The sequence below is a fragment of the Colletotrichum siamense genome (genome assembly GCF_013390195.1).
Source record: "Colletotrichum siamense strain Cg363 chromosome Unknown KSG_Cg363_contig07, whole genome shotgun sequence".
Classification (NCBI taxonomy): domain Eukaryota; kingdom Fungi; phylum Ascomycota; class Sordariomycetes; order Glomerellales; family Glomerellaceae; genus Colletotrichum; species Colletotrichum siamense.
Window position 1 is genome coordinate 2,291,106 of NW_023501020.1, and position 24,246 is coordinate 2,315,351.

A 24,246-nucleotide genomic window follows, 5' to 3' on the forward strand; every position below is an offset into this window, starting at 1 on the left:
ATTTGGGGACAGGTGATCGAGGTGATTGAAGGCGGATTTCCGAAGTTGTGGAAGGCATGCTGCGATTCATTTAAACAACGGATATAATCAATATTCACAAAGTTGTACTTCATATAAGAACTCCTGACGATCAAAAGCATCCAAAAAAGCAGCTGGATTGATCAACCCCTCACCGACACGAAAGCACTTCTCTTAACAACCAGAGGCGCCAGAACATCCAGCCCGCCACTGCCCATCAGCTCAAAGATGGTCATCTCCGCACCCATCTCGTTGACAATCCATGACCGTAGCTCAATCGCAACAAGAGAATCAACGCCATACGAATGCAGTGGAGCAGATAGATCGACTTGTACATCCGCCTTGAGTATGTTCCAGATCTTTTGAGCAAGCCCCTGTATGACGACCTCGACTGCTGCCTCAGGCGATTCGGCAGAGCTGAGGAGACGCCGGCAGCTCAGGGTCTCATCCCCAAGATCGCCATTAACTTGCTCGGAGTTGTCATCTGACGGTCGAAGGTGAATGAAAATGGGGTCTCGCTTCCATAGAGGTGTCCTGCCATTCAGCGATCGAGGATCCTGGAACTTAGGAACACCGAAGACCGCTTGGGACTCCAGGGTAGAGGGTAGAGGAAGGCTAGGATCACAGACTTCGTCGAGGATGTTGTATAGCTCATGGGGTCTCATGGCGTCGAGACCAATATGCTCCAGCTGCGCTGCTCTGTCAAGACTTTCAGCAACGTAGCCAATTGAACCCATCATGCCAAGGTCGATCGCAACAGCCTTCTGGCCCTTAGAAACTAGATGGCGAGCCAGAGAGTCTTGGTAAGTATTACCAGCAGCATAATTGGCTTCGCCCGGTTCACCGATGAGACCCGCAAAAGATGAAAGAAGGACGAAGAAGTCCATGGTTGAGGGCAGCATCTCTTGCAAGTTCAACGAGCCTTGCAGCTTTGGATCAACGCAAGTCATGTAGTCCTTTACTGACATATTTGCGAATAGGGTAGCCTAGTCCAAGAGTAAGAATTGGGTCTGGAAAGAAGAAGCAAGATCTAGGATAACCGTACCTTGAGCACCATGGCAGCCTGGATGCAACCCTTGATTGGGGGCATTTCTGCTGAGACATCATCAAGCGCCTTTCTTAGCGCTGCTGCGTCTGCAACGTCCGCTGCTGGACAGGAAACCGTGACTCCCTTTGACTTCAGCTCAACCATCAGCGCTTGAGCTGACTTTCGCGTAGGACCCGTTCGCGAAAGAAGAACCAAGTTTCGAGCTCCGCGCTTGGTCATCCACCTAGCGATCCCGCGCCCAATACCTCCCAATCCGCCGGATATTACGTAGGTAGCATCTGAACTGAATGTCCATGATGCTTTCTGTGACGGTGTGGCCTGGTTGAAGTCAGCTTAAAATGCCTTGACGGGGTGATGAATAGGTCGAAGAGAAGGAATTTGCTTACCATCACCACATCGTCAGGTCGTGATTCGAGGACAATCTTTCCAAAATGCTTTCCAGACTGCATGAACTTGTAAGACTCCTGGACTTGGGAGTAAGGGAAGACATGAAGTGGCTGGATGCTCTTGATAGAACCTTCAGCCACGAGCTGCATCACATCTCTCATCAAGCGCCCAGCTTGCTCCTTCTTCTCCATGACCAGCATCTCAAGATCGATCAAACGGAAGCTGACGTTTCTGAGGAACTGGTGCATCGGAAGCGTTGCTGCAGCCAGGACATCCTTTTTGCCGCACTCGGCGAAACGGCCGAACGATGTCAGACACTCCCAAGTGGCACGTAACGCGGCCCCCGATAGTGAGTTCACTGCAACATCAACTCCCTTTCCGCCAGTCATCCGCATGATACCGCGGGCGAAGCTCAGGTCACGACTGGAGAAGATGTGATCGGCCGGTATATCGTAGGTCTTGACAAGAAGATCTCGTTTATCGAGGGAGCCGACAGTTGCAAAGACCTCGGCGCCCGCGAGCTGCGCCAGCTGAATACATGCTTGGCCGAGACCTCCAGCGGCCGAGTGAATAAGCACTGTCTCCCCCCTTTGAATGCGCGCGTAGTCGTAGAGGGCCATGTACGCCGTCATGAAGACGATCGGGATAGCCGCAGCTTCGCAGAAGGATAGCTGAGACGGGATCGGGGCCAAGCAGTGGTGAGGACCTCGAGCAAAGGTACCGAAAAGTCTCTGATGGCAGCCGAAAACACGATCACCAACAGTGAAGGGGGTGTTTGGACCCGTCCGAGTGACAATACCGGCGGCTTCGGCACCGTTGGCGCTGTTTGGGAGTTGACCCAGGGCATGCAGAAGATGCCGGAAGTTTTGACCAGCAGCCATGATACGGAACTCAACTTCGCCTTCACCCAGAGGACGGCCGTAGATATCATCGTCAACGAAGCGCATTGAGTCAAGAAGTCCAGGAGTTGCGACTTCCAACATCAATGCCCGTTCAGGACTGGCTCCAAAGACGGTTGGCTCTGGCTCGGCGTTGCGACCAGAAAGTGCCTTAGAGCCATTGCCACCGAACAAACCGGAACCAGTGACGAGTCGGGGAATCATGATGAGTCCATCGTGTTCGCTGAAAGCATTGTCGACAAGAGGGGAAGTGTCAGAAGCGAGAAGCTTCTCATTGACGAACTGCAGAATCGTGTCGGCGGCATGCCGGCAGTCCTCCAAGGGAGGCAGGCTGGAAAGGCTCAAGGTGAGGAATCGAGCTGCATTCTCCATTCTCATGGTTCGCGCAAACCCGAGTACCATATCGGCCGTGGGGTTGGTTGGGGCAACACCTCCTCCTTGAACAACCCACAAGATAGCACGAGCCGATCCGCACATGTTTTTGATCCCGCTGAAAGCCTTTTCGTTGGGTTTAGCAAGAACAGACTCAAAGAGCTCTGGGAGGAAGATGCATGTCTTTCGCTCGAGATTGGCTGTGCTCAAATCCACCAACTTGACTATTTCAACGGGAACATTTGAACCGCCAGATGACAGAGCAGTTCGAAGTTGGCTCGCCAGACTCTGTTGTAAAGCACATCGATCGTCAAAAATGATGCTAACTGAGTCGTCTTCAGACTTCTGAGTCTCTGCAGGCCTGGCAGTGCCAATCATGACATTGAACTCTGCGGGCGCGAGACCGTCATCGAAACAGAGGTCGATACCACCGAAGCCGCTGTCTTTGAGATGCGAGTCCCAGCCTTCAACTGTCAGGAGTGGGCCATCTTTTCGATACTCTTCCGTACTCAGCCACCAGCCCGGAAGCAATCCGAACGAGAAGTTGCCATACGTATCCAGGTTGGTGACCTCAAATAGTATGAATTTTCCACCGGGCTTCAGAAGAAGGCGTATGTTGCGCAACGTCTCATGGATGCTTCTGGTGGCGTGAATGACGTTGGAAGCAATGATGACGTCGTACTGCTCTTGCTCAAAGTCCTGAGCCAGGGGATCTTGCTCGATGTTAAGTGTGGCGAATCCCATCTTGTGTGCAGTGCTCTGGAAGTTCTGCTCAGCTTTGGCAAGGAAGGCAGGTGAAAGATCCGTGAAATCATATCTCCCAAAAAGCGGCTTCCCGTCTCGAGTGAGTGCTTCAAGAACCGGGCCGGTTGTTGCTCCCGTTCCAGCTCCAACCTCAAGGATTTGCATGTGCGGGTTCTTGTGTGCCAGTGTGCGCATATAGTTTCCGATGATGGCAGAGCTGTAGGGTCGGTGATAAATGTTCTCGGCAAGCTGATCAGTGAAAAGGACTTGAAGAGGATCCCGTTCACCGGAAAGAATGTCGGGCAGTACCCGTCCAACGCCAACGGTCAATCGTCCTCCAGCACTTGAGTTGTCCAGTTTAGCCTCCAGAGCGGCGATAGCCTCGTTGGAGTAATCGAGCTCCTCGCGGTTGAGTGCATGCTCCTCACGGTTCGAAATGAAGCGTTGAGCCCAAGTCAGGTACTTCGAATAATGAGACTTCGTCGAGTCAACGCTTTCAGCACTATGAGACTTCAAATAACGCTTCAGGTATGCATAAACGAGAGCATGTGTGTCGGAACAGATGACAGACTCGTTGGGATCTAGTAGCGAATCCGAGATATTGAGCCCTCGCAAAGCATTTTCTTGCTTCAAAAGGGTCGCATCTGGTCTCCAGTCAACGTTGTAGCATGTGTTGGTATCGGATGAGGTCGTTTCGCCGTGGGCGATGGAAGTGCATACCAACCCCTTGACCGTAAGAAGAGGCTTTCGGGATTGGGGATCAACTCCGATCAACTCCGCCTCAAACTTTCTAGCCCCTTTGTCTATGGTACCAGCAGAGAAACGCATTGATTGCAGTGGAGTGGTTTCATTCTGACTTGAAGCAATCCACATCTCTTTGATCGATGTTGGCACAGCGGCTTGCATGTCGCCCTCCGCGCCACCCCGATGCAATGCGATAAAAGCGCCCGATATGGCACTGTCGAGGCTTGTGGGATGGATCACGTGGGGGTGAGTAAAACCGTACGGCATTATAGGTACCAGATCTGGCGATGTGAGAGTCATTGCTGCCAGCGTAGACGGCCCAACACTGACATCTGACAGGTTCCGGAAAGAAGGGCCATAGTTCAGGCCGGCCAGATCAAAAGCCTCGTAGACTTGGTCATGAGTGAGAGGGTCAAGGCAGGTCTTGTCGGAATCTTCCACGACCTTTGCGCAAGTCTCCTCGAACTTCACCTGCTCCAGACCACCGTCCACAATGGTATGGCTTGAGTCGATGTCGGCTTGAATCCAGCCGCGGCAATGATTCCGCCATTCGTCGTTTTGGTAGCTCCAAAGTTCGAACTCACTCCATGTCGCCGACTGACTTGATGTTCCCTCCCAGAGAGGGCGAAGATGGAATCGGGTTTCGATTCCCTCCGCATCTTCCGGGACATCGAGGGCAGTATGGAATGAGACGTCTTTTAATCGGAAACCAGCTAGCTTAAGAGCAGGGTCAACCAATTGCTTACAAGCTTCAATGGCCATTACCAGCATTCCGGCAGCTGGATAAAGAGTGCTGCCCGTGATGACGTGGTCTTTGACCCATGGGTTCTCTTTGGCTCGAATGAAATGTCCCCATATGGCATTTGAGGGATTCCAATCTGAAACTGGTGAACCCAGGAGATCATGGCGTGGATGCTTGCGGAACCGATAGTTCTTGCTCAGTCGACTTTCGTTCCAGTAAACTGTTGAATGGTCGAACGGGTATGCGGGGAGGTCGACAAGCATTTTCAGCGCAGTGTTTCCAGTCGTGCTGGAAATCACAGCAGACATGTCGAGTTGATACCCTCGGCAGAACAGATAACCTGCCGCTTCGAGAGCTGTGCCGTCTGCTGGGCGATTTCTGATGAGCATAGACGTGTAAGTGACGTCCTTGACCCCAGATGTGATTTGTAGGATATCACGAATGGGAGACTGGAGAACTGAATGTGGGCCAACTTCAACGAGAAGACCAATTGCTGCCTTCTTTGACGTTGATGCATCATCTACCGAGTCGCTCATCATGGCTTGCAGGCCATTGCTGAATTCCACTGGCGACAGTAGGTTGCCAACCCAATATGCCGGATCCAGTAGGTCTTGAGCTGATGCTTGCCTTCCCAGGTATGAAGAAAAGAACTTCGGTACTGATGCTCCTTTGAGGACCGTCCCTGGCTCAATGGTTCCAATGCTCCTGGCGTATTCCTCCGCAATGGGGTCCATGTGAGAAGAATGGTAGGCATTGACGACCCTCAACTTTCGGCCGAAGATTCCATCCGAGTCCAAGAGGGACGAGAGAAAATCAATTGCTTTGGCACTGCCGCTAATCGTGACGCTCTTTGGGCTGTTTATGCAAGCAATCGTGACGTGACCTTCGCTGTCTTGTTGGTTGACTTTCTCGACATAAGTCTTGGCTTCCTCTCTTCCAAGGCTAACTGCAATCATGGCCCCCGTACTAATTGTAGAAGATAGACGCCCACGGTGGTAAGCAATCTTCCACGCACTCTCTCTCGAGATGACCGAAGATGCATAAGCTGCTGCGATCTCGCCAGAAGAGTGGCCGATGACGGCATGCGGTGCTACTGACCAGCTGTGGAGAAGGTCGACGAGAGCAACCTGCAGAGCGGTCACCGTCGGGTGGCTTAAAGCAGGAGTCTCAATGTTCAACTTCTCCGTGTTCATGGACAGCACATCTGCAGTGATGTTAGTCAAATGAATTTGTGAAGGAGAAGCTTTTAATATGTTACCTGTCAGTGACCAAGAGCACCCTAAGGTCTGGAGATACGCATTGGCAGCCTCAATACTTTCCCTGAACACCGCGTATCTCAGAAGCTCGCGTCCCATACCGAGCCATTGTGCGCCTTGTCCAGTGAAAACAAGTCCAATCTCGATTTTGGTGTTCGATCGAGTCGGGTTCTCAAGCTCTCTCAAGCGCTCACAGAGACTTTCGCTATCATTCGCAACCACAGCTGCCCTCCAGTGGAAGTTGCTTCGCTTGGCTGCCAGCGTGTAGCTTAGATCATCGAGGTAAGCCTCATCAGAAGTTGACGATCGAGCTTCCAAATGACGCACATAGGAGTTTGCAACTCTCTTCACTCCAGCTTGATCAAATGCTGACAAGACGTAGAGCTGTGGTCTTATTTGAGACTGGTTTCTTGAAGTTGCTGGTTCAGTCTCCTCCGTCTCACAGAGAAGTGAGCGACGTGAAGTGGAATGTTGCGCTATCAGTCCGCGGCTTTCAAGATATGACCGGGCGTCTTCAAGAATGACATGCGCATTTGTTCCTGCAACCTGATATTAGTCGCTGATCCCAGGTGAATCGCTCATTGTCAGCAATAAACAATGACTCACCTCCTATACCAAAGCTGTTCAGAGAGATTCTTCGGGGTGTGTTGTCTGGCCAGGGTACGGCAGTCGTGGGAACTAAGAATAAGCTCTCATCCAGCTGTACTTGGGGGTTCCACTTTTCAAACCACAGGTTCTTGGGAATGATGCCACTCTCGAGGATGTAAACGGACTTCAGCAAGCCAGCAAGGCCTGCAGCGCCCTCAAGATGGCCCACGTTCGTCTTGACGGAACCGACATACATCGGATTTCCAGCAGAAAGGCGCTTGGAGAAGACTGAGTTAATAGCACTCATCTCGATAGGGTCTCCAACAGCAGTACCCGTGGCGTGTGCCTCGAAGTACCTGGTCGCGCCTGGATCGAGACCGGCTTCGGTGTACAGACGGTTCATGAGGCTCGACTGCGCTTCTGCAGTTGGCATCGTGACGCCGGGACTTTTGCCATCCTGGTTGCACCCAATATTTCTGATGATCCCGCGAATAGTGTTACCGTCTCTGATGGCATCGGATACTCTCTTAAGAATGACAACGGCGATACCCTCACCGCGGGCGTAGCCATTCGCCTTCTCATCAAAGCTGTAAGACTTTCCGTCTGGTGAGAGAACGCCGAGATTGCATAGGTGATTGGTCATGTCGGGGTTGTGAATGAGATTGCAACCCGTTACAATCGCCTTGCAAGTGTGTTAGAGCTTCTTGCAGCGTGCATTCACTTGAATTGGATTTAGTTCCAATAACTCACCATGGAAGACTCCTTGTTGTCCAAGCTCTGTGCCGCCAGGTGACAGGCTACAAGACTGCTCGAGCATGCGGTCTCAACTGTAAGACTCTGGGCCTTGAGGTTGTAGAACCAACTGATTCTGTTTGCAAGCATTGGGGCATTTAGTCCCAGTGGAGCATACTTGAGATGTTCCCTCTCAAGATCTTTCAACAGAATGCTTCTGTATTCATGGGTGAATGCACCAGAAAACACCGAGGTGTCGGTTCCACTGACACCCTGTAAAGAGATGCCAGCTAGTTATCCTTCAAGTCAGTAACGATCTAAGACGAAAGAAAAGTCGCCTGATGTTCGCGCAACTTACCATTTTCAAGAGCTCGATAGGTTCCTTCCAACAACATCCGCTGCTGAGGATCTAGACAATCTGCTTCCGTAGCCGTAAACGAGAAGAACGGTGCGTCAAATCTCGATACGTCTTCTTTCAGGAAATGGCCTGTTCGCACACTCATCTGATATGATGTTAACTGACATCTCTGTGCAGAAGAAAATTCCGAGCGTCTGAGTCAAGGAATTACTTACTGATCCTGCCCGAGAAGCATCCGGATGGTAAAACGAGTCTACATCATAACGATCCTTTGGAACTTCGCCATGGGCGGATCGTCCCTTGGCGAGAAGTTCTGCGAAGCCTGCAGGTGTACTAGCATCGCCAGGAAACATAAGATCAAAGCCGATAACGGCGATGGGCTCCTGGAGAACCATGATGGGCAGTTATCTGAGGAGCAGCCGAGATTGTGTGGTTGTGGGAGTGTGCTGGAAACCACAATGGAATGACAGCGATGATGACGGCCACGACAGTCGTCAGAGCGGAGAGTTCGATGGTGAAGAGTGACCTGCGGCTGGCGGTAAAACTGGATGAACAACTGGAGATCACTGCAGTGTTGTTGCCATTAAGAAATCGGACCGGCTTCAACCCGTCCAAGTCGAATGTCAACAAGCACTCCCGGACGTTAACCAGGGTGTAAAGGCTCAGTGACATTTGCCCGCGTTACCAAATCACCACGATGAACTCAAAGCTACGGGGGTACATTTACAGCAAATTGCTAGGATCTCCGAGACGATGCGAGGGGTTCTAAATTAAGTCTTCTCGGGTGAGGTGACACATCCCTTTCTCTCCAGGGTCCTGATCAACAAAACGCCACGCGGTCGCCGACCACAGCTTTGACGGGGAACAGATGCAACCGCAGCAAATATTAAACTGCAGGGATCATAATTCAATCGAAGACATCCTTCCAAGAGCTTCCCGGCAGCAGAGGCTTGACAACTAGGGTTTCAGGCAAAAGAGGAAGTCGTATCCATCTCTTGACTCAGCTACCGCGGGACAGATCCGTAAAGACTCTACTATGGTATAGAGACGAATAACATGCGTTCTCCAGACTGACTTTCACTACTAAGTAGAGTAGCAATCCGACTGAGCCGGGTGTGGCTTGATGTGGACAGGAAGTAAAATCACCGAACCCAGGTGTTCGGTATTTTGCCCATCAGATAAATGACGGGTGTAAGCCTATTAAAGTTTACCTCCCGGCTTCCGTATCCTAATCGGGTTTCTTAAGTGGTGTCCTCGTTCTCGGTAAATCCAGTCGACTTTCGAATTGGGAAGACCCACCAAGGCTTGCACATGCGGGTTACTGCAGTAATTCGCGAGACTTCGAATGAAAGCTGTCTCCATTAATCTATAAAGTAACATGCAAGTGCCTAGTGGATGTGTTGAGACACAATGACAGTCGGGGTTGAAGACTTGTGGGACCGGGACGAGTGCACGGGATGAGAAAGGTGGATATAAGACACGTATTTTGACGAACCTAGGTTCTGTAAACAGGCTTGAACTACCTTTTAGGCTCTATTCAACCAAGCAACCATGGCGTCCAATCCTTTGACCCTTCAGAAACGACGAATTAAATCAAGTTCGCCCGACAACGTTGCCCTGTACTTGATCCACGATGGAAGTGGAACAATAGCCAATTATACCAAGCTGGGCAATTTGGACTGTGATGTCTATGGCATGTAAGGACGAAAAGGAATTGAAAATCGTTATTGGGATACTGATATTGGTTGCAGTCAGGATCCGCATTTCGCATCGTCGCAGCCATGGGGTGGCGGCGTGGTGGAAATGGCGAAGCACTATGTCTCGCTCATTGAGAAGACAACTCCGCGGGGCAAAGTTGTTCTAGGAGGTGAGTTAATCTAGAACATACCGCGGTTCGGTATTCCACATGGTCCAAAACCAGCCCTAACCAACTCAATAGGATGGTCATTTGGCGGCTTGATAGCGTTTCAACTTGCGTACGAGTTGAGAAACCACGCCACGCTGCAGGTTCAAGGTGTGCTTCTCATGGAAGTGATCTACCCCTCCCTGGCCCAGGCCGAAGACGACGGAAGCGCGTGGCCAGGCCTCTCTGCCATCCGGAGCCCAGCAGTTCGGGAGAAGGTAACGAATTCCATAGTGCAAAGTGGAGCCATGATGAATGCTTGGAAACCGCCAACCTGGCAGCCGCCGGCGGCTTTACCGGCAGTCGTACTTCTCCGAGCGAAAGGCAAAGAAGTCTCCGAGAATCCACATGCATTGCGGTTCAATTCATTGAGAGACCAGCGTTTTCTTGGCTGGGAGGATTACCCGGACGACCTGATCACTAGGATGTTCGAAATTGAGGGGTCACATTTGACTCTTTTTGAGCAAGAACATGTGAGTTGGTTCTGAATGACGCCACTTGGGACAGGCTTTGACTAACGTTCTAGATCTATTCCCTGACGGCGACGACGAAGCTTGCTCTCCGGTTTTTCGAATCTGAGGCTGGGGCTTAATCAGACGTGCTGGATGGCGGGGCCGCCGGGGTGAGATGAATTGAGTTTGAAAACCACCGAAAAATAGAGTTTGGACCCCTTCGAAGTTCGGAGGCCGAATTTCTGGAGAACATGTGGGGAAAGGTGTGAGCGGGTTGACTGACTTTCATCCGGCATCCGGGATCATCAGGAGATGTGAGAAATCCACGGACCCTGAAGCTTGTCATAGAACACAAGGGGTTGAGCCTGCCCCTGGGCCCTAGCTAGAATATTCACACCATGATCCATTATTGTACAGAGCTCGGCTTCCCTCCACAATGCCGGGAGGCCGGGGAAAAGTATCATAAGGTTCTTGACTTGAGTCAGGTTGATATGTGTCATCCTAGGGGGGGGACGCGGTGTTGTCCCGTACCAGGATAGTTACTGTTCAGCTTGTTGTGCTCAATATCAGAGACGAACATCTGGAGAGCTTACGTATTGCTGGCATACATGAACTTTGCAACTCGACCAAGTTCCTATGAGGGATCACGAGCGTTAGGGAACAATCCATCCAGGCCGCAACCCTTCTCTTGCCTTTCGACAGTGCAAACATCGCCATCATGAGAAACATTGATCCGAACGGAAGCGGCACCGGGGCCTGTATGCCTGAACATGATCCTGTGGTGATATGTGGCATGGCAATGAGGCTTCCGGGTGGCGTCAGTAACTCGGAACAGTTCTGGGACCTCCTCATCAACAAGCGATGTGGATCGATACCTGTGCCAAAGAGCAGATTCAACGCCAAGGGCTACTACAGCGAGCATAAGCGTCCGGGAACAATTCAACTGAAGCAAGCGTACTTCATGGACCATGTTGGTCTCGATCGTTTTGATGCTTCTCACTTCCCTTTCAGCCGCAAAGAAGTTGAGAAAATGGACCCAGTCCAACGGATGCTTCTGGAAATAACCTGGGAGTGTCTCGAGAACGCCGGAGAAACAGATTGGCAAGGCAAGAATGTTGGCTGCTATGTTGGTTCATTCATGGAAGATTGGGGCACGGAAATGGATCGCGATACTCAACATTTCAGTACCTACCCGGCTGGCAAATGGGATATCATGTTGTCGAATCGCATTTCTTACGCCTATGACTTCCACGGACCCAGGTATGAACGCCTTTCTGCTTCCGAGGAAAGACGGCGAATGGCTGACATGTTCCATAGCATGACTGTAAGAACTGGTTGTTCAGCAACACTGGTGGCTCTCAACCTGGCCGAACAAGCTGTGAAAAGTGGCGAGTGTAGCTCAGCTATTGTCGCTGGTTGTAACATCTTCCTCTCAGCAGCGTCAGCAACAAAAGCTTCGTATGGCACTCTGGGGACGGTTCTTTCGCCAGATGGGATTTGCAAGACTTTCGATGCCGATTGCAACGGTTATGGCCGAGGCGAAGCTATCAATGCCGTTTACGTGAAAAGGCTCTCACATGCACTGCGAGATGGGAACCCCATTAGGGCCATCATCCGCTCTACTGCGACCCAGCACGACGGCAAGAAGCCGGGACTACTTAATCCCAACACATTTGCGCAAGAGGCCCTCATTCGACACACCTACAATATTGCTGGGATCACGGACTATTCCCAGACTTCATTCTTTGAATGCCATGGAACAGGGACGCCTACCGGAGACCCCACTGAGGTTTCTGCAGTGACAAGAGTCTTTGGCGAGAAAGGTGTTTTGATCGGCGGTGTAAGTGGCCTTTTACCCGAAGACAGCTGAGAATTTCCGGGAGTCTCTGACAAATCAACGACTATTTCAGGTAAAACCAAATACTGGACACAGTGAGGGAGCTGCAGCCCTTACTAGCATCATCAAGGTGGTCCTGATGCTCGAACGAGGGATCATCGCTCCCAACATCAACTTCAGCACACCGAATCCAGACAGTAAGTTATTCCCCGTATGTTATTAGCTACAACCATTAACACTTTCACAGTTCCATGGGCCGATGGAAGAATCAAGGTTCCCACAGAGTCTCAACCATTCCCCTCAGATCGCTGTAAGAGAGTCAGTGTCAATGCCTTCGGAATCGGAGGTACCAACGCACACGTGAGTATCTGGAACGATCAATCCCAGACGTGCTCCTAACTGTACTAGGCTATTCTGGAAGCATACGAAGGGAACAATGTTTCTAGGTCAGCTCTGACCTCCTCAAGAAAGAGTTCCCATCTGTTGCTCTTCTCAGCGTCGAACCCTCAATCTCTTCATATGCTTGAAGAAGCCTACAAGCAGCATGCATCTGAAAGACGTGCTAATCTTAATGACCTCGCTTACACGCTTGGTTGTCGACGAAGTTACCTCAACTACCGGTCGTTTTTGATTGCTCATGATGGCAGCGATGGACCACACTTCACGGAATCTGAATCTCTAGGATCAACTACAAGCACGAAAGCAAGAAGAACCGTATTTGTTTTCAATGGTCAAGGAGCTCAGTGGCCGACGATGGGAAAGACACTGATCGAGTCGAACTCGATTTTCCTGCAATGCATTCGGCGGCTGGACGTAGCACTTAGCCGCTTGCCTCGGCCACCATCGTGGAAGATTGAACGTGAGTATTTGTAGAATCGTCCAGATCCTGTTTGTTGACTAACACAATTAGATGAGCTCTCCAAGGCTGAAGGTGAAAGCCACTTGATGGAGTCCGAGTTTTCTTTGCCCTGCAGTACTGCCGTTCAAATTGGAATCACGGAGATACTACGCAGCTGGTCTATTCGGCCTGATGCAGTCTGTGGTCACTCGAGCGGTGAGATTGCAGGTGCATTTGCGGCTGGTGCTCTGACTGCAGACGAAGCGATTGTGGTCGCGTACTTTCGAGGCTACATCCCTAAGTCCATGGGCACAGCGCGGCAGGGAACCATGGCAGCCATTGGTCTTGGCTCACAGGATGTCTCCAAGTACTTGGAATCAGGGGCTTTTGTTGCCTGCGAGAACAGCCAAAATAGCACAACAATCTCAGGCGATATTGCCGCCATTGATATTGCCGTGGCTAAGGCCAAAGCAGATGGCGTCTTTGCTAGACAACTCACGGTTGATCGTGCCTACCACTCTCGTAAGTAACCATTCCGATGCACCAAAACCTGTGACGATAATAAATGAAATACAGCACACATGGAGGTCTATGGCAAGGCGTATGAAGAGGCTATACGCCCATTCATCAAGTCCAAGGCGCCAGAAGTTCCCTTTTTCTCAAGTGTCACAGAAGAACGTGTGACGGATGCAGGAGCATTGGATGCTGCCTACTGGCACCAAAGTCTCGTCCAACCTGTTCGCTTCAATGGGTCTTTAAGGCGTCTGCTACGAACATACGGCCAAGCCACGAACCCGGTGCTCATTGAGGTTGGCGCTCGCCCAGCTCTGAAAGGCCCCATCAAGCAGATCCTCGACGATTTTCCAAACATCAACGCTTCTTATGTACCAACATTGGAACATCACAGTGACGGAAACGAGAACATGCAAAGGGCGGCTGGCAGGCTGTTCTGCGAGAATGTGTCCTTCGATCACCGGGCGGTCACGCCCCCAGGCAAGCCTCTCACAGACGCGCCCACGTATACATGGGCCCATGATGAGTCTTTCCAAGAGGAGCATCGCATTTTCAAGGCCTACAGAGACTGTCAATTCCCTATGCACGATCTGCTAGGTCGACAGAACTTCGAGACCAGCGCCTTGGAACCAACGTGGCGCAAGGTATTGCAAGTCGAGGATCTTCCCTGGCTAGGAGACCACATGATCAACGGTCAGATTATCTTCCCCTTCGCAGCATATTTATCCATCGCGGAGGAAGCTCTGCGTCAAGTCACTGGCGGCGTTTTGGAAGCATTCTCGGCAAAAGACTTTTCAGTCACTTCAGCCTTACACCTGGAGCCTGGAAACCCGGCAGAGATTCACACTAGACTCCGACGTATCGATGAGTCTTCTTTCCACGTTCAGATCACTTCTTGGAAGAACGATGTCTGGACTGAGCACTGCAGTGCCGAAGTCAGTGCCGGACCATTCCCTCTCCGTCCTAGGCAGGGTATTAAGAAGAAGGAGTTCCCACGTCTTCTTTCTCCTCAATACTGGTACACTACTGTTCAGGACCGCGGCTTCACGTACGGTCCTACCTTCAGGGGCCTTGACAACATCAGTGTGAGCCCGTATTCCAGAGAGGCAACTGCCTGTGTGCATCCCATGGACGACCCATCGGACTATCTCATCCACCCCACTGCACTCGATCAATGCTTCCAGACGCTTGTCACAGCTGGCTGTCATGGTCAGCATCGGAAGGCCAAATATGTTTCAATGCCCAGTTCAGTGAAGGAGATCTTCATCTCAAGAGCTACGGGAAACTTTTGGGCGACAGCAACATCAAACTCTTCGCCACTTGGTGAGCTCTCTGGATCATTGCTCGCATACACGGATGATGGCAAAGAAGTCATGAGCATGAGTGGCGTCCAAGGAAGTCAGATTGCTACACAAGCCGGTACCGATGAGCTGCCTCTTCTCAGCCACGCTCGTTGGAATGCACATGCGAACTTCTACCCCTTTCATGAGCTACACGGCCAAGATTCTCTTGCAACTACGATTGACATTCTCAAGCTTACTAATCCCCAGCTGCGGGTGTTAGAAGTAGGCACTGGGTCAGACACGACAACGAGGGTTCTCCTTGAGCACTTGCGGCCGGAGAAAGGAAGGCAGTACTTCTCCAAGTACACGTACGCAACACTGAGCTCTACCGCATTGAGAGAAGCCGAGGAGGCATTTTCAGACATAGATGGCCTTGAAGTCGGATGTCTGAACCCTTTCAGTGATGATAAGCCTTTGGATCTCGAGTCTGGTTCCTACGATATTGTTATAAGCAACTCTGTAAGTGCATAGTGAACAACCGAAGATTATAATGCTGATTTCGGCAGCCCTTCGATTTGCTCGAAGATGCGAAGACTTTTCTCAATCGCTTCAAGGATCTTCTACGTCCTTCGGGACTCTTAGTCCTTCTGGATATCCCAAGACGTGCGTTCTTTCCCCCCAATGATCTGGCAGGTAGAGACTAATATTGCTACGTAGACGAAGGCAAAGTATCCGAGAGTCTTTTACTGGCGTGTAAAGAGGGTGGCTTCGACGTGACCAACGTGGAAGACAGACCCCTTGCCGCTGCTACGCTGATTCTGAGGTTGCCTGTGCCTGTTTTCTCTGACAACATTTGCATCGTTTCGCCTGAACAGCCGCATCAGCTCGTCGATCATTTCAGATCCGCTCTTAAGTCATCGTCAATTCCAACCCGAACATGTTTTAGCACCAAGGACATCCAGGCCGATGACGCTCTGGTTTTCTTCTGGGACATTGTCAAACCATACCTCTACAACATCACCGAAGAGCAATTCGCCCCGCTCATCGAGCTTCTGTCCGGACACAAGAAGCCAATCATCTGGGTCACGCCCCACTCCCAGACCTCTTGCACAAGCCCCGACTCAGCCATGATACATGGACTAGCTCGTACACTACGTTCAGAACTCAAGACTGATATCACCGTGGTTGAGTTGGACACATTGGTAGACAATCCCGGAAACCTTGCTCAATGTCTGCTACAAATCGTGAAGAGCTTGCCTTTGCGGCGCCTCAATGATGTCTTGAGCCCGGACTTTGAGTTTTTCATCAATAACGGTGCTGTTCAAGTACCTAGATTTGATTGGACCACGGCTCAGGCGGAGTTATCCCGATGCTCGTCACGCAGAGCTGCACAGTTCTTATCTAGGCTGTTGCCGAAGAAACCACGTCAAATCGACTCGTTGAACTGGATCAACTTCCCCTTGCAAGATCTTGAATCTGGCAGTGTCAGAGTTGAGGTCAAGGCATCTGCTATTTGGAAAGATGTGAGTCGAGCACAAGGATGCCTATGGTGCGTGAGCGATGGTTGCTGACCTTCGGAATAGGATGCCGATACAGTGAAGCGTATCGTCGATACCAGCAAGCTTTGCCTTGGGCATGAGGGAGCCGGAGTGATCACCGAAGTTGGTCGCGACGTCCAAGGCTTTCAGGTTGGAGACAGGGTTATGTTCCTTTCTAGCGGGGCCCTCACAAGTCACCTTGACATCTCGCCCACACGCTGTCTCCGACTGGAAGAGGAGACTTCCTTCGAAATTGCTTCCTCCTTGCCTTTTTCGTATGCAGCAGCCTTCTTGGCGGTTGTCGAGTTCGGAAGAATTCAAAAAGACGCTGTAGGATTTGCCTCTCTGACCCATTTTTGAATGGCTCATGCTAACCATGGGTTTTCAAGGTCGTCTTGTTGCACTTTGTTCAATCTCACCTGAGTCTCGCACTGGTGCAGATCCTGAAAAGTATCGGCGCAAAGGTAAGACCATACAGATTCTGTCATCAATGGGCTCTTAAGATCAGAAAGCTAATGTTATTCTAGATTCATGCCATCGTTGATTCAGAAACAGACCAATTGATCTTGAAGAATGATTACCAGGTGCCTCAGAGTTGCATCTTCACCAGCGGTGGCGAGCCAATCATGAACGGGTCAAAGGTGGACTATGTGCTGGGGCTGCCAGGCCATCAATCAGAGGACTTGTTGAAGTGCCTCTCATCAACGGGAACCTTCCTCGATATCTCTGATTCTCCCGCAACGAGAGGCCTACCCGAGACTTTGCGTTCTAGCCAAGCCTATCGTGTCGTCAACACTGCACTTCTTAGTGTTGAAGAACCCGAATTGATTGGAAGGTGCGAAGCCAATACTAACTCTGTATGTCTTGTGCTAGACAAAGGCTAACTAAGAATTTGCAGGGCATTCCAGGAGTGCAAATCCTACTTCTCCGAAAAGCCAAGGCTGAGCTGGACGACGCTCGTCTCAATCTTTGATGCAGACCACAGTCGTGAAGCATTCCAAGCTGCTTCTCGAGAGGGGTCCAGAGAATCCAAGGTCATCCTTCAGACGCCCGACCAGGACCAGCGCAAAAGGCTTGAGATGTCATCCTCTGCAACGGTACTCAGCTTCCGCTCAGATGCTGCTTATTTAATGGTCGGTGGTTTGGGAGGCTTGGGCCGTGCTGTGTCGACTTGGATGGTCGAGAATGGCGCCAAGGAATTGGTTTTCCTTTCACGCTCTTCAGGAGGGACGTCTGAGACGTCCAACTTTCTCGAGGAATTGCGAAGCCAGGGTTGTCTCGTAAAGGCTGTTGCTGGTAGCGTGACAAACCTGGACGACGTGTCACGCGCGATCAAATCAGCTACCAGGCCTATCGCCGGAGTCATTCAAATGTCAATGGTGTTGAGGGTACGTTCTTCACTCATGCAACTCACTGTATGGTACGTCACTAACAGCTTTCAGGACAACGCAACTACACGTATGACATTTACAGAATGGAGAGAGTGTGTCAGCCCTAAAGTCGACGGCACGCTGAACCTCCATAATGCACTGCTGCATCAGCAGCTAGACTTCTTCCTGCTCTTTTCGTCCATGAGTGGAATTACCGGACAGATTGGTCAAGCCAACTACAACGCCGCCAATGCGTATCTCGATGCTTTCGTCAAATTTCGCCACGGCCTTGGACTTCCAGCTTCAGTCATCGACATCGGTGTGATGGGCGGCATTGGAGTCGTTGCCCAGACAGATAACATGGAGCTCAGGGCAAAGGCAGCTGGCTACCATGTTCTCGGCGAGCAAGACCTGTTGGACTGCATGACAGCAAGCATTCTCCACTCTCAGCCCAACCCGGATGCGACCTCCGACATGAGTCAAATGGTCCTGGGGTTGTGGTCCCAGAAGCCGCTAGCTGATCCTTCGACCCACGTTCTGTGGAAGAGAGATGCTCGCATGGGTCTTGCATACAGTTTCAACAGCCAACGTGGCAGCAGCGCACAGGAACAAGCTGGCGAGGATAAGGTGGACGCCATTGTATTTCTCGCCAAGACCAACCCGGAGAAGCTGCAAGATGAGGCGACCATCGAGCTCATCGTCAAGCATATTGGAAATGCAATGTCAGAATTGCTTGCTCAACCAGACGCGGAAATTCTGCCCACCGCGTTGCTAGACGACATCGGCTTGGATTCCTTGAACGCTATCGAGCTCACCGGGTGGATTTCGCAGTACTTCTTCGTCGACTTGCCATTATTCGATTTGATTCACACGCCGACCTTATGGGATCTTGCAGTCAAGGTAGCTGAGTTGATGTATGAACAGTTCGGGCAACCAAGCAACTGAATCTTGGTGGATTGAGGATGTTTCCGACTTTCAAGTATTTCGATTCGAATAGGCATTTGTATCATTTTTTACTAGAAGTGGAATCTCCATGATGTCTTTGTCTCTCAAGTTCCCCGATCTTTCACCAGTGTCAATTGCTTTAAGAAACGTCATGGCCTCGGTTGATGAATGATGATATCCATTTCGAACGACGTAGATCTCCCTGTGCTGACATGCCGTCGCGGCCAGTCTCCAGATTACTGGTCTAATCGTCTGAGATCATTTTACCACGGCCATTATTCACTATGAAGTTTGGGCTCAATATGTAGGAAGATGTAGAATCACGACAATGCGCATTTGCATCAACTCTGTGCGTTTCCTCCAACCCCTGCCCTCCCAGGGGCTTATCTACCCACAAATAGGTCACGCTTCTGACCAACAATGTTCGTATCGTCTGCAGCACCAAATAGGCCAAATTACCCCATTATCTTCAGCGTAAGTTGTGAGATGTGATTGCCACGTCTCCTCACTTGACCTTCACTTTAATTTTTGCAGTCGTCGTGAATGCATGCTGAGGCCCAACGGCAGAATGCTACGTCGAGCGGCCGCCAAGCTGCAGTCGGGTGCCACCCTTGTGCAACACGACAATGCTGAGCGAATAGCATTGGAGATATTTCCATCATAATTGCCGTAGTCCGACCCAACCCTGAAGATCGGCATGTTCAGGGCCGCCAAATGGAAACGCGATACAACGCGCTGCTTACATCTCAGCGGACTTATTGCACCATGTTTCATCCCCATCAAGAGGGGACGTCCTCTTCAAAAGGGCCCTCTTCTCCTGGAAGAAATCTTTCGGCAATCTCCTGCGTTATCCTTTAGCAGACAACCTGTCATACGATCCTCACGATGGGTGCGCTTCCGATTTCATTGTTGGAAGCATCGCCTGCAAACCTGGCCTTGCTGGGGCTGTTTCTCTTTTCTTCCTGGTATATCAGCACATCTTTCTTTGCTTGGTACCGTCTTAGACATATTCCAGGTCCCTTCCTAGGGTCGTTTTCTTATCTTTGGATCATAAAAATCGCCCGAAGCGCCCGCCAGGAGAAGCTATACCGAACCATCAATGACGACTACAACAGCCGCCTGGTCCGCGTAGGCCCCAATGAGCTCCTCACTGACGACCCAGAGGTCTTGCGCCGTGCAAATGCTGTGCGTGGCGACTATGGCAAAGACGGCTGGTACATCTCCGCCCGCTTTAACCCTTACCAAGACACAATGATCACCGTATTGGACAAGACGCTTCATGATAAGATGAAGGCTAAGACAGCCGCCGGCTACGCGGGACGTGAGATCGATCTTTTGGAACCAAGCGTCGACGAGCAGATCACCAGTCTCATCACTCTCCTCAAGACAAGCTATGCAGACACCAACGTGTTAGTCGACATGGCTGAGTTGTCGGTCTTCCTGACCATGGACGTCATTACAAGTGCATCATTCGGAAAGCCCTTTGGCCATCTAAACGCGAACGCGGATGTCTTTGGCTTTATCGAAGATGTGAGAAAAAATTGGCCGGTAATCGCGCTTATGCTGGACGCTCCTATTCTCCGCAGCGTCATGTTCTCCAAGTGGTTCCTCAGTTTCAGTGGCCCGCGACCGACCGATAAGCGCGGGCTAGGCCAAATGATGGGGTGAGTTATTACCCAGTGTCGCATTCCGCCGGTCTTAGTAACTCAAATATCCCTAGAATTGCTGAGAAGCACGTCGGTGAAAGATTCAAAACCGGCTCAGAGCAACAGCGGGACATGTTGGTATGTGGTGTATGAGCAAGCCATCGCTACCATTTTTACTAATACGCGACAGGGATCTTGGATCAAGAACGGCATGAGTAGGGAAGAGTGCGAGGCAGAGGGTCTCTTTGCGTTGGTTGCTGGATCCGACACTACTGCATCTGTGATTAGAATCACACTCCTGCACTTGATGAGCAACGCCAGAGTTTATTCGAAGTTCAAAGATGTAATTCAGCAGGCAGTCAAGGCTGGTGTATCGACCCCTATCACGTACGACGAGGGCACCAAGATTCCTTACTTGAGGGTATGTGCCTCCTCTATCTGTCAATCTTCACCTCACATCTAACATACATCTCCGAATAATAGGCTTTGATCTACGAAGGAATTCGCATCCGAGCTCCCGCCACTGGACTTTACCCGAAGACGGTTCCTCCTCAGGGCGAAACGATTCACGGCGTATTTGTTCCTGGAGGCACCGCTATCTGTATGAATGCACCTGCGATGCTCAAGTCTCGCGCTATGTTTGGTGCAGATGCAGACCTTTTCCGGCCCGAGCGCTTTTTAGAGGTTGATGATGCCACCAGAGCTAGCTTGGAGCGTGAGGTGGAAATGGCATTCGGCTATGGGCGTTACATGTGCGCCGGAAAGCCTGTCGCTTTCATGGAGCTGTTCAAGACCTTTTTTGAGGTAAGCTACAATCTGCACGATCTATTTAACTCGAACGGTGCAGGAATACTAACTCCATCGTTTAGTTGATGCGCAACTTCGACTTTGAGCTTGCGAACCCTGTCAAGCCGTGGGACTCGTACAGCTACAACGTTTTCGTGGAAGAGAACATGTGGGTTAAGGTCACTTCAGCCAAGGTCGAGTAAGGTCTTGCATTCGATGTCAATTCTCAGTTCTATCACAAAATAGGCACATATCATATCGCACATTACTAGCAACTTCCAATGACTAGAAAGCGCTACGTCGTTCTACAGATAGACTTGGAGAATTCCAAGATAAGGATGCCATGCGTTTACTTGATGTGTGTTGACGTTATGCTGTAATACATAACGATCCAATTTTATTGTTTGTCAACCCATTCGGAGTTACTACATTGGCAATTACCCCATGGAGGCAACCGAGACGACATTTGTGGACAGGTATTGCTGCTGAACTACACTGCAGCATAGGGCACATAGCCAATCATGTTAAAACAAAGCAAATAAAGCCCACCTGAAGCCGACGGGATGACGATTCTCAGATTGTCGTGATAGGGTGGATTGAGATTTGACTCTTAGTATGACGTTAAATCAAACCACCTAGGGCATGGCTTGACAAATCTTAGTTTGCTGCTTCTTTTTAGCGGAAGCCGTGGAATGCGCGGTCTAAGATGGGCTGGTCTTTGCTGCGACTAGTACGTCGTCCACCCATTGCACGGTACGCGGAATTCATATCCCGAGCTACCTTTGTCAGCTATAACGTAGTTGATTTGCGAAGTATCACCTATAAATGTCAGGAGGAAAGTTCTAAATACTTCTCATCAATTCATATTATCAAGTCACATCAGGAAAAATCACTTCGAAACACACAAGTATGGCGCATGCACTCATTCTTGGAGCCTCCGGCATTTCTGGCTGGTCTCTCGTGAACCAAGCTCGGACCTATCCTACACCTACAACGTTCAACCGCATCACCGGAACGACGAACCGTCCTCTCAGCCTACAACAGGCGCAGCTACCGGAAGATAAGCGTCTTTCAATTGTCTCCGGAATCGATCTTACGAAGCCGGTAGAGGAGGTCGCCGACTCTCTGAAAGAAAAGATTCAAGACATCGACAGTGTCTCTCACGTGTTTTTCACAGGTTAGTTGTGGCGTCCTGAAAGCCACCTATTTTGAAGTGCAGAGACTGACATTAATGCAGCGTACATACAGACGGCCGACTTTCAAAGTTTGAAGGAAAAGAATACGAGTCTCTTGGAAACCGCTGTAAGAGCCATTGAGCAAGTCTCGCCCAAGCTGCAGGCTATTATTCTTCAAACAGGAGGGAAGGGGTAAGTGTTCCAGTATCTGTTGCTTTAGGCCATGTTGCTCAGTCTCGCCATGAACAGCTACGGTCTTGAGTTTTCTAAGGAACTTGAGATCAAGGCCCCACTTCGTGAGGACTATCCCCGAATCCCCGAACCGTGGGCAAGCAACATCTTCTACTACACTCAATACGACACGCTCAAATCGCTCTCCAAGGGAAAACCTTGGACATTCACTGAGATCCGCCCCGATGGCATCGTGGGCTTCACCCCTACCCCGAACCCGATGAACATGGCTCAAGGTATCGGCCTCTACCTGTGCATCTACCGAGCAGTCAAAGGCGCAGGGGCGAGTGTCCCCTTTCCGGGTTACGAGCACGGGTACCATTCAACACACTCCGATACCTTCCAGGATATCCTTTCGAAGATGGAAATCTACGCAGCTCTGAACCCGGAGAAGTGTGGCAACGGCGCCGTGTTCAACATGGCAGACGGCAAGACAGTATCGTGGTCTCAGGTCTGGCCTGGACTCTGCGCCCACTTCGGACTCACTGGAGAGGGACCTGGAGCTAATTCAGTCAAGATGGAGGACTTCGTGAAGGAGCATAGAGATGTGTGGACAGCGTTGGCCAAGGAACACGGCCTCGATGAGCAGCTCATTGACAAGCAAGGCTGGGCGCATACCCATTTCATGCTGGTCGACTTTGACTTTGATCGGCAGTATGATTTGTCCCGGTCTCGAGAGGTTGGGTTTGCGGAAGAGATTGACACAGTCGATGGATACGTTGTCTCTTGGGAACGAATGCGCGCTGCTAAGCAGCTTCCTCCTCTGAAGTAGCGTGTGATACTCACCGAACTCATCATGGTGCACAAAGCTATTTACTCTTCAAATCGAACGCTCTCTAGAATACTTTAATCTGCAGTTGTACGTACGCACTGTTGTGACTACCACGGAGATTCTCTTCGTGATGAACTAAAGACATCATTTCACGTGCTCGCCATTATCAAAACTTCGAAGGACTGGCCTTGACTCATGAAGAACTTGCTGAATCGATGTAGCCACCTTTCACGCAGAAACAGAAGCTCGAAAGGTAAGTACCTCATCTATTTCAAGATCCGTTACCCAACAAAGACCATACATGCCACCAAAGCAAGCCCCGAAAATTCAAATATGCTCTGCTTGCGATCTCCTGAATTGGTCGCCGAAGGCACATCGGCAAGGGCACTGGTTGTTGCGGCGGATCCTGTGGTTTGACTCGCTGACGATCCGGTCTGAGATGCAAATCCGCTGTTGACTTCCACGCAAGTATTTGGTGCCCATATTGCAGCAGCTGAATAAAGTAAGAACAATTACCATCAGGATAGTGACTTTAATCAACCACTTACGTCCGATGTCTCCAAAATCACATCCAGAGGTAACGATGCAACCGGCCATTTTCGCAGAGAGGGATTCGGATCGAGTGCACAAACAATTGAGATCAGAAGAAGAACAACTAAGCTCCTTTGCAATGGATGCTAAGCAGTCATTGCCGCAAGCTGGCAGTTCTTCACTAGCCAGCACAGTACTTGCGCTGGCCAGAATGAGTGCGACTGCACCAATCTTCATCATGAGATTTCCCCCAAAGGTCAGATTATTGAACAAGTGAGGAATGATTAATGGTATGGTTTCAATAAAAAAACCGCACAAATTCGAACGGTATTTATGGGAGAAACCCTTGCAGAAGAAGGTCGACGATCATGCTGACAAGACACCTACAGTCAGCGGGACAAGTAGCGTTGCGGTTGGAATTCCCGGAGCTGTGAGGACCCGCGTATACGCCAAAGGAACGATATACGACTACTTCCAGTTCTGTCTGTTCATTGCTATGGAAATCACAATCGTGTTGTTGCAATTTTCCAGCCTCATC

General features: G+C 50.5%; 5 protein-coding genes across 5 annotated transcripts; 4 read left to right on the forward strand and 1 right to left on the reverse strand.

Moving 5' to 3' along the window:
- Positions 1-161: 161 nt before the first annotated feature.
- alt5-0 (Highly reducing polyketide synthase alt5) lies at positions 162-8,283 on the reverse strand (the record flags this gene model as incomplete). Its single annotated transcript, XM_036642770.1, has 8 exons — positions 162-1,004; positions 1,064-1,384; positions 1,453-6,158; positions 6,213-6,749; positions 6,817-7,480; positions 7,549-7,820; positions 7,889-8,033; positions 8,104-8,283. 8 exons carry the CDS (start codon positions 8,281-8,283, stop codon positions 162-164), a joined length of 7,668 nt encoding a protein of 2,555 aa, XP_036492540.1.
- Positions 8,284-9,439: 1,156 nt separating this feature from the next.
- AMT4-0 (Thioesterase AMT4) lies at positions 9,440-10,383 on the forward strand (the record flags this gene model as incomplete). The annotated part of the gene is made up of 4 exons (XM_036642771.1): positions 9,440-9,585; positions 9,640-9,755; positions 9,828-10,264; positions 10,318-10,383. 4 exons carry the CDS (start codon positions 9,440-9,442, stop codon positions 10,381-10,383), a joined length of 765 nt encoding a protein of 254 aa, XP_036492541.1.
- A 578-nt stretch (positions 10,384-10,961) lies between these two features.
- Positions 10,962-18,567, forward strand: CGCS363_v010923 (Fumagillin dodecapentaenoate synthase; the record flags this gene model as incomplete). The annotated part of the gene is made up of 14 exons (XM_036642772.1): positions 10,962-11,503; positions 11,561-12,083; positions 12,154-12,277; positions 12,328-12,440; positions 12,489-12,939; positions 12,991-13,440; positions 13,495-15,233; positions 15,281-15,377; positions 15,432-16,237; positions 16,298-16,582; positions 16,642-16,716; positions 16,780-17,087; positions 17,151-17,640; positions 17,695-18,567. The coding sequence occupies 14 exons, from the start codon at positions 10,962-10,964 to the stop codon at positions 18,565-18,567; spliced, it is 6,876 nt and encodes a 2,291-aa protein (XP_036492542.1).
- An 885-nt stretch (positions 18,568-19,452) lies between these two features.
- lolP1-1 (Cytochrome P450 monooxygenase lolP1) lies at positions 19,453-21,202 on the forward strand (the record flags this gene model as incomplete). The annotated part of the gene is made up of 5 exons (XM_036642773.1): positions 19,453-20,231; positions 20,288-20,351; positions 20,404-20,634; positions 20,697-21,017; positions 21,083-21,202. The coding sequence occupies 5 exons, from the start codon at positions 19,453-19,455 to the stop codon at positions 21,200-21,202; spliced, it is 1,515 nt and encodes a 504-aa protein (XP_036492535.1).
- A 706-nt stretch (positions 21,203-21,908) lies between these two features.
- sirQ-1 (Short chain dehydrogenase sirQ) lies at positions 21,909-23,177 on the forward strand (the record flags this gene model as incomplete). Its single annotated transcript, XM_036642774.1, has 3 exons — positions 21,909-22,176; positions 22,237-22,366; positions 22,424-23,177. 3 exons carry the CDS (start codon positions 21,909-21,911, stop codon positions 23,175-23,177), a joined length of 1,152 nt encoding a protein of 383 aa, XP_036492536.1.
- Between the last annotated feature and the right edge of the window lie 1,069 nt (positions 23,178-24,246).